General features: G+C 42.6%; 1 protein-coding gene across 1 annotated transcript in view; it reads right to left on the bottom strand.

The window, feature by feature from the left end:
• Positions 1-1,902: 1,902 nt before the first annotated feature.
• TOM1L1 (target of myb1 like 1 membrane trafficking protein) overlaps positions 1,903-14,308 on the bottom strand; it is a 54,455-nt gene continuing 42,049 nt past the window's right edge. The window contains exons 8-15 of the mRNA XM_081898656.1: positions 13,911-14,044; positions 12,734-12,794; positions 11,821-11,941; positions 10,150-10,252; positions 9,780-9,840; positions 4,216-4,294; positions 3,193-3,274; positions 1,903-2,232 (exon numbers count right to left, since the gene is read on the bottom strand). Of these exons, the coding sequence (XP_081754782.1) occupies positions 2,166-2,232; positions 3,193-3,274; positions 4,216-4,294; positions 9,780-9,840; positions 10,150-10,252; positions 11,821-11,941; positions 12,734-12,794; positions 13,911-14,044 (708 nt within the window). The 3' untranslated portion in view covers positions 1,903-2,165. The remainder of the gene's footprint in view (positions 2,233-3,192; positions 3,275-4,215; positions 4,295-9,779; positions 9,841-10,149; positions 10,253-11,820; positions 11,942-12,733; positions 12,795-13,910; positions 14,045-14,308) is intronic.

The following is a 14,308-nucleotide window of genomic DNA, read 5'->3' as shown; positions in this document are numbered from 1 at the left end:
AAGCGGAGATAAAATAAATTTATTCTGCCTTTTTTTAAAAAAATCATGACAGTTTTGGACATTTATTCTGAATATAGTTTACATATCAGGGTGCAGAGGGACTTTTCCTGCATGTATTTCAGCTATGCTTTGAAGTACATGGAAGCACCTTTTAAAAAAAAAGATCAAATGACAGAATATTTCTAGGGATTCTGGCACTTTGGGTTGATAGCAGTTTTACCTGAATTTTCTGTGCCCTGTATATTTTGTTGGGTGAAATTCCTAGCCAATGTGAATAGAACTCCCAATAAAGATAGATGTACCTTGGGGTGGGCAGGCAGAAGACAGAAGAGGCATTGGTCATGGCAGACAACAGAAACATCGGCTAGTTTCAAAATATCTACACTACAAGTGACTTTGATTTTAAATGTATGATTCCAAAATGCAGTGAAGATTCAACAGAAACTTCAGCTCAAAGCTGGATAGCTGAAGAGCAAATAAACTGATAGATAAAGCAGCAAAGGTGTGATGCCTTACTTAACACTGGCATGCAAACATCTGACATAAAAGGCATGCTATAAAACCAAATAGGAAAGAGCTGTGTTAAACTGGAGAGTTGTGCAGCTACTGAAACCACCCATTAGCTAGTTTCTGACCGCATTTTATTTGGATTGTATAAAAACAGCATAGGAATTGTAAAACATAATTAAATACTACACAGCAGTCAGACTTAAAATGTACCATCTGCAGTTAGCAAGCATTGATTTGAACAGCTGATTGTAATGACATTCATTATAAATAGGTTTGGCTGTCACAGTCTCAGAGCAGTACTTGTTTTACTTTAAATCAGAAAGAAGGCACTTCCTCCCATCACCCTTTTACATTGTATGATCCTATGACCCAAGTGACTGTCCTTACCTGCTTAAAGATAACTTTAGTTGCTAATAGTACCTGCTTAATGTGGAAAACAGCTACAGTAACAAACAATGGCAGAGTTGCTCCAAAATACCTTAAAGAGGAGTGTGCTTATGTTCTTGCTGACCCCCATCCATCTGCTTAGTGCCTTGTTTAGCTGCTCCCAATGAAGCCCATGAAAACTAGAGCATTTGTGGCTTCCCATCACACATGCAGCTCTTTAAAGAATGTTAGGACAGAAATGGAGCAAGACTTCTACTACAGCAAACCCTCATGAGACTACAGTCGTACCTCCGAAGTCAAACGGAATCAGTTCCAGAAGTCTATTCGACTTCCAATATCAGTTCCAGAAGTCTATTCGACTTCAGAAACCAAAGCGCAACTTCTGATTGGCTGCAGGAAGCTCCTGCAGCCAATCAGAAGCCCTTTCAGATGCTTGGATTAAAAAAATAGTTTGCAAACCGGAACACTCACTTCCAGGTTTGCGGCTTTCAGGAGCCAAAACGTTAGAGAACTAAGCTGTTCAAAAACCAAGGTAAAACTGTTTTCACATTCCCCTCTGCTTTGGAATAGCTTGTGCAAGTCTGATACAATGAGTGGATTACGTAAACTATTTAGAGAAAAGTGCTATAGTGACTAGTCGTCAGAAGACCAAGAAACTTGCTATGAAACATCTGATTTCAAAACTATGTGCCTGGTTAGCAAATAGTTTTACAGGAAGGTTATACTGAGAGGATAGAGGGGTAAGGTCCATCCCCACAAAATGGAGCACTAAATCCCAGATACAGCTTGAAGGCTAGCTAGAACCTCGATTTGGTCCTGGACCTCTAGCAGAATGATGCACATCAACTTAAATCAAGTTCCATTATGTAGTTCTACCTATGGAAAAAGTTGTTTGCTTTTATAACTAAGCAGAATGTACCATGAAATAAAAGTACCTTATTTTTCTAAGTGCAAAGTGCACAGTCTTGGGTATTTTGCTCCCTAGAAAGAATGGTTTTTTTGGGGGGGGGGCATACTGTATAGAATTTGTAGACTTTGGTCCAAAGTATACGCACAAGTAGAACCTTGCATTCTTAACGATCAACTGAACTTAATGTAATGCACTTAAGGGAGGATAGGTTTTGAATCTCTTCATATGAACGGTGTGACGTATCCAAATCATCTTCCAAAAATTGTCCTCCTACTCTTTGTCACAGAACTGACAGGTTTTGAGTGATCAAAATAGTCTCTAGTACTGGTAAAGTACTGATTCTCTTGGGCCTCTGCTTTTAACAACTGGTGTTGTTTCTAACACTTGCTTTGAATAGGTGTGCATCAATTTCTTCATATACAGGTCTGAAATCAAAAGCACAAGATAAAACACTCTTTTGTGACATGAATAACAAGGATTAGGCAACAAAACAATTACAGGAGAGCTAGAGGCTGAGCCCCACATAGCCTAAAACTCATTTTGCGTCATTATCCATGGTATCCAATTCCTGCAGCCCACATCCAGCCTTTCAAACAATTTTCTTTGACCCCAATGGACTTAGCTTCAATGAATGTCTGCAAAAATGAATGGTCACTGAGTCTGCCCACAAGTCCCCTAGTAACAGAAATAATCTCAATGTGTGAGGGAGATAATTGGGTTGTTTCCCATGCTCAAAATGTGTGAGCAGAGCAGACTTCCATTTCTGCAGTGGGAATGCACTATCCTCTCCCCTGCACACATGCAAAATCTGATTAGGAGGGTCGCTCACCCAATGGTGGATTTTGCTCATCGTGTTTATCTTCTCTTTTGGATTTTGTATGTAATGCTTTTTCAGTGTTTTACTTCACGTAATTCAGATCTGTGAGGGCCTGGCTGCTTAGCCAGCTTTGAATCCATGCTCTCAGCTTTGTAATTACTTTTCCATGGCTCGGATCCAGAGTTCCTATTAGTAGGACTTCCATCACATGACACTCCCAGCAGAGGCAGGAGGGGGAGGCAATATCTGCCAATTCTTTCCCCTGCAGCTTCCTGAAAAAATTGCCACCTTGTCCTGCAGAAATCTGCTGGATCTCTGTCCTTTTCACCAAGCAGAAATGATACTCTGGATCATTTTACTTAAGGGATTTACTTAAATATGTATTTTTTACTAACAACAATATATTTTTCAAATAGTCCTGATTAAACAACAATTGTGCCTCCAAGAATGGTTTTTTGGCCAAATTTAATCAAATCACTCATTTACCTTCAGTTGCCAACACCCTGAATTGTATTATAAATCTGGTGTATCGACAAGCAGTAAATTCGTCATTCTCAAAATTACTTACTCTGTTTTGTCACTGGGAGCCAAGGGGTCGAATTCCATTAGCTCGTAATAATTGGGAGGAGGCAGACTGCTTTTTGATACGTCTGTGGAAGAAGGAAACCCCGAGATGTTAAAAAAAAATAGTTAGCATCATTTTGCTTTGCTAATGTTAAATTATAGGCAACCAAAGTCCCAGCTATCCTTAATACCACCTTCTTCTGTAATTCTAGGGTAAGGCAAAATTATACAAGTGGATCATAGCAATAGGAAAGAGCACAATACAAGCATTAAAAAGGTTTTATGGACTCAAATATATTTAACCACATAGGAAGTTGCCTTATTGGACCAATGGTCCATAACTTCGTATTCTCTGCATTAACTGGTAGGCTAGCTCTCCAGGATTTCAGACAGGGAATATGCTCCCAGCTTCTCCTGAAGATTGAATGCCTTTTGCATGTTCCACTGAGCAATGGTCCTTCCCTAGTAAAATGTATTATTAGAACACAGAACTGTAGCTGCACTTAAATTTCCCAGGCCTTCGCATCGCCCAACGTTGTGCAGGATGGTCTGAATTTGCAGCGGTTCTCAACCTGTGGGTCCCCAGATGTTGTTGGACTACAACGCCCATCATCCATGAGCTCTGGCCTTGCTAGCCAGGGGTGATGGGAGTTGTAGTTCAACAACATCTGAGAAAGGCTGAAGGGAACTCACTTAATTCTTCCCTGAAGTCTGGAAAACGCATTAAGCTGAGCTTACTTAAAATCCCCCTTTCCGGCTCAATTCAAGTCATTTTTAGGGCTGGGAAGGCCTGGGCCAGCATGCACGGCCTCTCCAGAGATAAAATTAACGAATAATTTATCTAAAACCAACATGTTCAGGCTTGCATTATGCAGTTGGTTCCCTTGGAAAAGCACAGTCTCACTTTCACACCTTGGCCTTGAAGCCTATCCAAAACAGGTCATAGTCCAAGTTGGAAATAATCCTGCTGACATATAAGAAAGCAGTTGCAACTTAGGTAATGTCAACTGTAGTTGGTTAGACCTACCTGCTGGGGGCACCTCTCTCGAGCCATTGCTCTGAAGGCTTACGGGATGCACAGGTACTGGATTTAAATAGGTGTTCACCTAAGGGAATGAAATGAATTAAATCAGGTATGTAGGAAGATAGCTTTGTGAAAAAACTGGTTTAGCCTCACATGCTGGTTTATTCTTGCATTGTTTACGTCTTAATGTGAGGATTAAAGTTAGTATCAGCAGAGACAGAAATCCTTTAACCCTGTTGCTGCTTGCAATACAATTCTCTCTGTGATTCAGAAAGCGTTTACAGGGGTACCTTGGTTCTCAAACGCCTTGGTACTCAAACAACTTGGAACCCAAACACTGCAAACCCGGAAGTAAGTGTTCCAGTTTGAGAACTTTTTTTGTTTTGATATAATTTTTATTAAGATTTTCCAAATTAAAAACAAATTAGATCCAATTCATACACTTTCTTCCAAAACCAAAGCTAGGACTTCCCCTTCCCGCCCCCAATTGCGTTCCAAATCTTCCGAATAAGCAATTAAATTCAACAAGTTTTTATCCCATGACTCACTTAACATCAATAACCCAATTTTTCCAAATTCCCATCCCCTAAGATCGATTTTTTCCCTTCCACGAGTTCCCCCTTTCAAAATTTTATAAAAAAAGAAAAAAAGATATAAAGATAAAAAAATAATTTTACAACCTTTGGATTCCAAATTTCCCTCCCCCCTTTCTCTGTTGTGTTCCTTCTATCCCTTCATCCTAATGTCTTCCTGAAGTTCCTACCCGCTTAATCCATGTCCCTCTAGTAGTTTGCCAGTCATATTTAATTACAAATGTCCAATCTTGGAAGGAGTCTGTCTCAAAAAGGGGCCCATTTTTTCTATCCAGATTTTTATATCCAGGAGTAAAAAACTCCCATTTAATTTCCATAAGCTTGTCAAATCTGGATGTCCCAAATGTTCCCAATTCTGTCCAGTTCATGATGTTTCCATATTCTTGTCATTCTCTCTCCTCCTTCTGTTTCCCTGTTTTCCCGCAAAAATGTTCTTTTTCCATGACCTTCTTATTTTCTGCAGAGGCTTGTTATTCAGAAGCAAAACATTATGTCATGTCCCTTTCGTTTTCCAACTAAAGAATCCATTGTTTCCTGTAGTTTGTAGCCCTCTGTAGACAAAACAATGTTCCATTTCTGCAGTTCCCAAGAGATTAAAAGTTACAAGTGTTCAGGTTTCCTGAGAAAAACACATGCAATGTCGCTCAGCTCCTCTAGGTGGATCGCAGTAACTATGTTCCCTTCCAGATCGAATCCATTAGTCCAAATAGTTTGTAAATCCTTATTTGAAACAATTTGTATACAATTTAAAACAAATGTAACCGGCAAAGTCCTCAAAGCAAAGTCCCTGCTTTATTCTTCCGTTTTGACAGCCTTTGACAGCTGTCAAAACTCCCGATGCTCTTCCCCAGGTAGTTTCGCGGATCACTCCAGGGATTCCGGGGGGGGGGGGTTGTTTTTTTAATACAAATTCCACTTTTCTCCTCCAGCACAGTCTTATAATTTTCCCTCGCGAAGTTGCTAGTTCATGAAGATAGAGATACGCTCGATCTTAGTCGTTAAGTCCTTTGTTTTGGCTCTTCTACAATTAAGGGGTAGGCTGACTTCCTTTTTTCCACCTCCCCCGTTCGCTCCAGATTTTAAAAATTTATCCCTCTTTTTTAATCCATAGTCCAATTACTCACGGGTTCTTCTTTTAGGTCCGAATTTTCAATAGAAGAAGTCAGCGCTCTCCGCCGGATGGCATGCGGCTTCGCTCGGCAGGGATAGCAGAGAACTCAAAGCACCACGCTTCTCCCCGGCGCCCGATCCGTAGCCTTTAAAAAGGCTCCTTCACGAGCCGGGAGGGCGCTAACGGTGCCAGCCGAGTCTCCATGTCCACGACCTCACTCTGGCCGTGGTTTTTGAGGGTCCCCGCATCGCCGGTGCGGTAGGACCCAGCCCCTGCCGAGCAGGCTCCCTCCGGAGCTCGGAGGGAGCCCGCCATTCGGCGATGGCGCCGACCCGGAAGTCGAGAACTTTTTTTGGAAGTCGAGCGTGCTCTGTTTTGTGTGTTATGCTTCCAATTTGAGTGCCACACTTCCGATCTGAGTGCCGCATTTCTGTTTTGAGTGTTACGCTGAGGTCTGTCTGTTTTTGCTATTTATTTTGCATTTTTGTGGCTCTTTCTTGTTTCTTTTTTTGTGGCTTTTTCTGTGACTGCAGTACATTGTTTATTGCTTTCATTTTATGGATCAATGGTCTCGTTAGATTATAAAATTCATGTTAAATTGCTGTTTTAAGGGTTGTTTTTAAAAAGTCTGGAACAGATTAATCCATTTTGCAATACTTTCTATGGGAAAGCACGCCTTGGTTTTGGAACGCTTTGGCTTTGGAACAGACTTCCAGAATGGATTAAGTTTGAGAACCAAGGTACTACTGTAGTGGTTCAGCTGGGCTCCAAAGAGCTACTTAGACATACACTAACCTTTGGGTTATTTCTTTGTGTGTGTGGGGGGGGGGGGAGTTTTTAATAATTGCCGGCTCACAAGTCGTAACACAAGCTGCTTCCCAATCTCCCTTGCAACAGCCACAAGAGTATTGTTTAAAGAGGGGTGTGTGTGGAATCTCATTTCCTCTCGGACTCATGGAGCAAACCTGTTGGTTCACTGGCCTCTAGACAATACATTTTTGAGGATTACTGTAGAATGCGGATATCCTGTTTACCCAGCCTCGCTTCGCCTGGTTTAGCTACACTGCAAGGTTGTTGTAAACCACACTCAGTTCAACCTTCAATGCAGTGTATGAAAACAACTGATGACGCTAGAGGTTTGTTGTAAGCTACTCTCTACTCTGCTCTTTGCTCTTACATTTTGGTTTTTTGAGGGGTGGGGATGGAAACATGGATGCTGAATACCAGCTACATAAATCTCTATGGGCAGCTCACACTCAGTTCCTATAGTCAATCTTGCATCATAACCCACTTCTGGAACATTTAAAAACAGATTGATCGGCATGAACCAGGAGATGACCTCTCCAGGGAACAAGGTGGTTCCCCTTATCCTTTTTATATTCACATACAATACAATACGGTAATCTTTATTGTCATTGTCCCATACAGAACAACGAAATTGAAAAAAAAAAATCTACATCAGACATTCAAAAACCAACAAGCCTGCTACCGCAGCTATCCCATCCTGGTTAGCCTCCTAAAAACTCTGATACCCCATAATTAAATACAATATACTCTCATAGAGACTACCTTACATTGCGTTTAAAACCAAAATCGCATTTGGATAGAAACTGTTTCTCAGGCGGCTAGTCCTAGTCTTTATAACTTTGTACCTTCTTCCAGAAGGCAGAAGCTGAAATAGATCATTTCTGGGTTGTGCACTATCATGCACTATCTCTGCAGCTTTCTTATGACACCTGGAAGCATAGATTTGATCCAAGGTGGGAAGAGTGCACCCAATTATTTTCTCCGCAGTCTTTACAACCCTAGACAGCTTTGTTTTTCCCCTGACCGTGCAGCTCCCAAACCACACACAGAGACCATAAGTTAATACACTCTCAACAGTACAATGATAAAATGCCAGCAACAGGTCCTTTGAGAGATTATTTTTTCCCGGAGGATTCTCAGAAAATATAACCTCTGCTGTGCTCTTTTCATCAGGTCTTTGCTGTGTTCTCCCCAGGTTAGGTCATCTCTCAACTCCATTCACAGAAATCAAAACACCGAGACCTGTTCCACGCACTTCCCCTCAATCATGAGTGGCTGAATAGTCAGTTTACAATAATCTCTTTTGTTTTCTTTAAGTCAAGTCAGCTGGAGAAACCCAGAATGAGAACTAACATCCTATACCCCTTTTAAATGTGCTTGTGGGAGGGGGATATTGGTTTGTTGTTGTTTTTGTTCTTGCTTTCATCATGTGTTTTGTACCTTGTATGTTTATGTTATGAGTCGCCTGAGATCTGCAGATGCAGGGCGGTATAGAAGAAGAGGAGAAATGAAGCAAAGGGCAATAGAATAATTAAATTGTACAGTTGGAAGGGACCCCAAGTATCACCTATTCCCTGCAATGCAGGAATCTCAGCTAAAGCATCCATGACAAATGGCTATCCAACCTCTGCCTTAAAACCTCCAAGGTAGAAGAGCCCATAACCTCCAGAGAAGGAAAAGAATTTGAGACAGAGCTACAAATCCTCAACTTCCTCAGTTCTGCTCTGTGGCTCCTTCCCTTCTCTCCTAACTAACCTCTCCTGCTTCCCGGCAGATCAGTGGACATTTTGAAGTGTCATGTTCTGGCTCTGAGAGCCAGTGTGGTGTAGTGGTTAAGAGCAGTAATCTCGTAATCTGGGGAACTGGGTTCACGTCTCCGCTCCTCCACGTGCAGCTCCTGGGTGACCTTGGGCTAGTCACACTTCCTTGAAGTCTCTCAGCCTCACTCACCTCACAGAGTGTTTGTTGTGGGGGAGGAAGGGAAAGGAGAATGTTAGCCGCTTTGAGACTCCTTCGGGTAGTGATAAAGCTGGATATCAAATCCAAACTCCTCCTCCTCTTCTTCTTCTTCTTCGGCCACACCTTCCTCTTCAGTGGAATTCTCTTCCAGCCAATTTAATTCCATGGCCACCCATTGCTCAGTACTTACTGGACCATTTGGGGAACCTCCCCCTTCTTTAAATATTTCCTAAATATCTTTGTTTGTTTGTTCTCCTAAGCCTGCAAGAAGATCCTTCCCTCTTGTTCATGGATGACATTGCTTCAGCTGCATAAGGACTCAGGTTAAGTTTGGCACTGGTAAGAGTGTTAAGACGAATAACTCCTATAACTAACACCATAAACACTGTGCGGCTGGACCAACAGGGATGGGGAACTTGTGGCCCTCCAGAAGTTGTGGGACTACAACCCCCATCATCCTTGAACATTGCCATTGGCCATGCTGACTGGAGCTGGTGGGACCCAGAGTCCAACACATAGCATTCAACCGTCCCTTATTTGGCAGGAAAGTCCCTTATCCCAGCGCCGTGTCCCGCTGCTGTCCCTTATTGATGATGTCCCTTAAATTTCCTGGGTTTCAAAGGAAGCAGCTCCTCTCCCTCCCTCCCTGCTGGCCAGGGAGGAGGGAGGCTCCAACTGTGTTGCTTGGCTGTGTTGCTCACCCAATAAGGAGTCTAAGAATGACTGGGGGGGTGGAGCTTGCATGCTGTGTGCCAATCAAACTGGCCGCATTGCCTGGGGACTCGCCTTTGCTCAGCGCTTCCCAGCGGAGAGGGTTGCTGCGCTGTGGGAACCACTACTTGAGGCTTCGTTTGGCTGTTGGCTGGGCTTTCTGCCTTTGGTTTGGAGGGGCTCAGAAGTTAAACATACCTGTGTTTGGAAAATCTCTTATTTTGGCTGCTGATCCCTTATTTTCGAGGCTGCTGGTCCCTTATTTTCAAATCTGTAAGTTGACAGCTTTGGTCTAACATCACTTACGCAAACAGAAAACACGTGCAAAGCTATCTCTCTGTGATACTTGCTACTGAAGAAGGACTGAGAAACAATTTGCTACTTACATTGATGTATGTGGAGCTACCTGGAAAGCTTTGGCATGTACTTTGTGCTTCTGATGTGAACCTAGGAGAGGAAAGAATGAATGGGAAGCCATCAAGGAACCATACATGAAATTTCCAACTCCAGCATCCAAGCTTCTGGCCGCATTGTTAAATCCCTGCGTTCTAAATTTGTCTCGGTTCACAAAAGTCCATACTGACCTTCCACAAATTACCTTACAAAATGAAGGACAGAATCTGACAAATGTTTGCCTCTCTTTTTAATTTTTGCCAGCTTCCAGAGATGGGACGTTTTCATGACCATGTCCTGGTTTTCAACTTTGCCTATCATCCTTTAAACCCCATTTAAATAGCTTCAAAAACTGTTACTTACGGAATGTGTGCAGCATTTGTAGTTGCGAGTGAATTCAGTTGAGGGTAAAGTGGTGGCTGAGTAGGATAGGGACTTGGAACAGCAACACTTTGTGGCTGGCAATCTAAAAAAAAGAAAGAGAAACAGGCATGATTGTGATTTTTCTGCAGACCTTTAAAACACAAAAAATAAAACATAGGCAACGTTTTAAGGTACGATATCACTGTGGTGATCTCTGATCAAGACATTGCCCCAGGATATAGATCAATAAGCAGAATTCAGCAACACATTATTTCAAATAAACTGAAGGTGGGGATGTGTGTCTTCTATTATCCAGTCACGATTTGGGAGTTCATGTGAAGTTCAGTTCACAACAGCCTTCTTCAGATGATTTTTCCTGGCTTTATAAGCCATGGTTCACCAAGCTGGTAATGTGTGTTGGGACTGAGCACTCCTCCCTCGCTTCTTCCCTTCATATGCCAGCTCTGGCGCAAAGATTCTGGCTTCGATTAAGCCAGAGTTCCCTATGCGCAGTGGATAATTTTGGCTACTGATGCGTACAGGAACAATGCTAGTGATCCCAAACACCCAAAGGTGGAACTGCCTGTACTTTGCCTCCATGTATGTGCCTCTGGCTTCTGGGTCACAGTCTGCATCTCTTAAGTATGGTGTCTGAAATGCATCTGAGAACAAAACATGTAAAATCAGACCACTTGGTCCATCTAGCTCCATCTACACTGGAGGCAGACCTCCAAGGTTTCACACAGGAGATATTCCTGGCCCTGCATGCAGATGCTGGAAATTGAATTGGGGCCTCTTGATTTCAAAGCAGAGACTTTCTAACACTGAACACTTCCCTAACAATAATAAGAGGGAAGTGGTGATTTTGACCTATAAAACGGCTCAGGACCGCACAACCTCAAGGACTGCCTCTCTATGAACCTTCCCGGACTTCTGAGGCCCTTCTTCATGTGCCTCCTCCACAAGAGGTCCAGAGGGTGGCAACATGATAAAGGGCCTTCTTTGTAGTGGCTCCCAATTTGTGGAATGTTCTCCCCAGGGAGGTTTGGCTGACACCTTCATTATACACCAGACAAAGACGTTCCTCTTCAACCAGGCCTTTGGCTGATTGACACCCAATGCCCTTTTAAAATACGTTGAGGAGGCGGGATTACTGTATTTGTTTTTATCATATATTTTGTGGTTTTTATAATGTTATATTATGTTGTGAATCACCCTGAGAGCTACAGGTATAGAACAGTATACAGTGGTACCTCGGGTTAAGTACTTAATTCGTTCCAGAGGTCTGTCCTTAACCTGAAACTGTTCTTAACCTGAAGCACTACTTTAGCTAATGGGGCCTGCTGCTGCTGCTGCTGTGCCGCCGGACCACGATTTCTGTTCTCATCCTGAAGCAAAGTTCTTAACCCGAGGTACTATTTCTGGGTTAGGGGAGTTTGTAACCTGAAGTGTATGTAACCCGAGGTACCACTGTACAAATATAATAACAATAACCATAATAATATAAGAATCTCTCCTGTGCGACACCTTGGAGATCTTCCATACTGCAGCTCTCCAGTCCAAATCCATAGGACCTGTACAAGGATAAGTCTGTTTCCATTTTTTCCCACAAGGTTCATAGCATTCCATTAAAACATACATACATACATGCATGCATGCATACATACTCACTCAATTCTGAAAACTGAGGAGGTGCAGGGCCAGCTTCCCCAGGCTTTGGCACAGTAGTGGAAAAGCTTGAAGCCAGGTCAAGCAAATCACACGAAGGAGCAGATGGCTGGTTGCCATTGATCTTGAGAGGAAAGAAAGAGATCAGAGCTTATACCTAGTGTTCCCTCTTAGGTGTAGGTTGAACATTCAGTGTGCAACAAGCAATTGCCAACAAGGTCCTTTTTGCTCTCTTATGGAAGCAGATCTTGGCTGGTGGTAAGGGTCTCCTCAAGTCACCAGTGTGACCATCTATGATTCACCAGCTATATCTGTAAAATCTGAAGGTTCTCTGATCAAGTAATAGAATGAGCAGGATATAATTTTGCATTGATTCTGAAGAACACTTCACAGTTCAAGATACGTGCAGCCAAAATTCATTAAAAGAATTATCTTCTGCAAGAATTGTATAAGATGACAGCTTAACAGCTGTCATTTTAAGACGCACTAGGGATGGTATTGTGGTTTCCTCCTCCCCGCTTCCCCGCTTTCCTTTTGCAGCAGCTTTTCAGTGGACTATATATATATATAGAGAGAGAGAGAGAGAGAGAGAGAGAGAGAGAATGATTTCTCCCCCACCCAGACATATTTGGCTACTTTCTCTGTAATGGGTGAACTAGCAATTTATGCTTTGTCCTCTTGGGAACACTGAATCTTACGCACTGCAATCCTATGCACACTTACTTAGGAGTAAGCACCACCAAACTTAGCTTCTGACTTGCTGCTGAGTCAACATGCCTAGACTTGGAAGGCATGAACTATAAACGTTGCAAAACGACTCAAGAGACCCAAGAATCTAACAGCATCAGTTCCAGAATTCTTTTCCTAACAAAAGAAGGCTCTTTCCAGGCTAGAGGACGGACTGTTAATTACTTACCCCTGCACCTTCATTCTGAATCCTTTGATTCTCCAAGAAGCGCACTCTGTTTCGAGAGAACCTGTATGAAATGGTACAGTCAGTACCTGCATTTCAAGCCATGCAGTTACGATGAACAATGGAAAAATGTGTGTGCAATGTTTGCCATATTCCAGAGATGGCCAGTCAGTTGAGAATCACCAAGGAGGCAAAGCTCACAGTCTCTGAGCAGACCTCGAGGGGATGTTATCTTCCTTCTTTTTTTAACCTCAGCTAGCAAGGAAGATAGTTATGGATTTTTTTTAGCTTGCCTGCTTCCAGCTTTTGCCAGTGTTTCTTCTTACAAGCAAACCCTCCCAGGGGGAAGAGAAATTAGCCCCATCACTCAAGAATGGGTGCTTGCTTGTTTCAAAATAAATAAACAAGCCAAAGAGAAAACAGTAAGAAAGAAATTGGTCCCATTATTCTAGGGCGCTTGAGTAATGGGGCCAATTTCTATTTATCTTTTATTTTATCTTTTGATTACTTATTTATTTATTCTATGATGAAAACATTACATTTGGACAGCATTTATGTGCCAAGGGAAAGAATTGCACTGTGCCACTCAGATTAACAGGTAAGCAACAATGTTCGCTTCTCTCCAGAGAATTGTGTCTCAAAAGAAACCGAAACGGACACGGAAAATAACGTAAGCATCACAACAGAGACTTGTAACTTAGTCTATTCAGAGATTATCTCCTTAAGGACCTCTCCCAAGCACCTCCCCTGCTCCTTGCTGTGGGGTGAAAAGTGAACTGAACAATGGAATGCCAGACTCTGCAATCGCTGAGAGGCAAATATTGCATGGTCAGGATGAGATCCTATGCTCACCAGCCAAGCATAGGTTGCACTGGTGAGACATTCACTTCTCTCCAAAGCAGAAGGGGAAGGGGAAAGTGTACATGAGGCCTACTCCCAAGGAACACTGCAAGGGGATAAAGCTCTTTGTTAGCTCAATCACAACTTTTTTATTGCAGGAGCAGGCAACCTGTAAGCCCTTCAAATATTGTTGGACTACAACTCCCATCATCCATGACCGCTGAGCCAATGTTGGCTGGGGCTGATGGGAGTTGGAAGGGCCAGTTTCCCCACCCCTGAAACTGGCATAACCTGTGTATATATAAGCAACGAGTCCCCAGCATATATAGAACAGCTTTACCTTTCATGTCCCAGTAGGACATTATTCAGATTTTCATTCACTTGTATCAGTTCTGTGATCACGTCTTCATTCTGCACAGTCGCTAGCAGCTCCATAATTCTCTCTTGCATCACCCGACAGGTCTTATAGAGCTTCTGCCAAGGGATGAAAGGAAAGACATTCGTTATCAGCATTTGAAAGGCAAAAACAACAGGCATCAAATACACATTTTTTGTATCCAAGGCACACAATCAGAGGCTCTTCATTGTTCTGGTGATCACATACAGGGCTAGCCCTTCCATGTAGCAAGGTGAAGCAGGTTCCTTCATTGGGACTTAGAAAGGAAGGGGAAAGCAAATATAGAAAAAGGAGAAGAAGGAGAAGAAGAAGAGGAGTTTGGATTTGATATCCCACTTTAT

Source organism: Podarcis melisellensis (assembly GCF_964234715.1).
Source record: "Podarcis melisellensis genome assembly, chromosome: 2".
NCBI lineage: Eukaryota > Metazoa > Chordata > Lepidosauria > Squamata > Lacertidae > Podarcis > Podarcis melisellensis.
The sequence above is the reverse complement of the archived record's forward strand: the minus strand, read 5'-3'. Positions and strand labels throughout refer to the sequence as shown.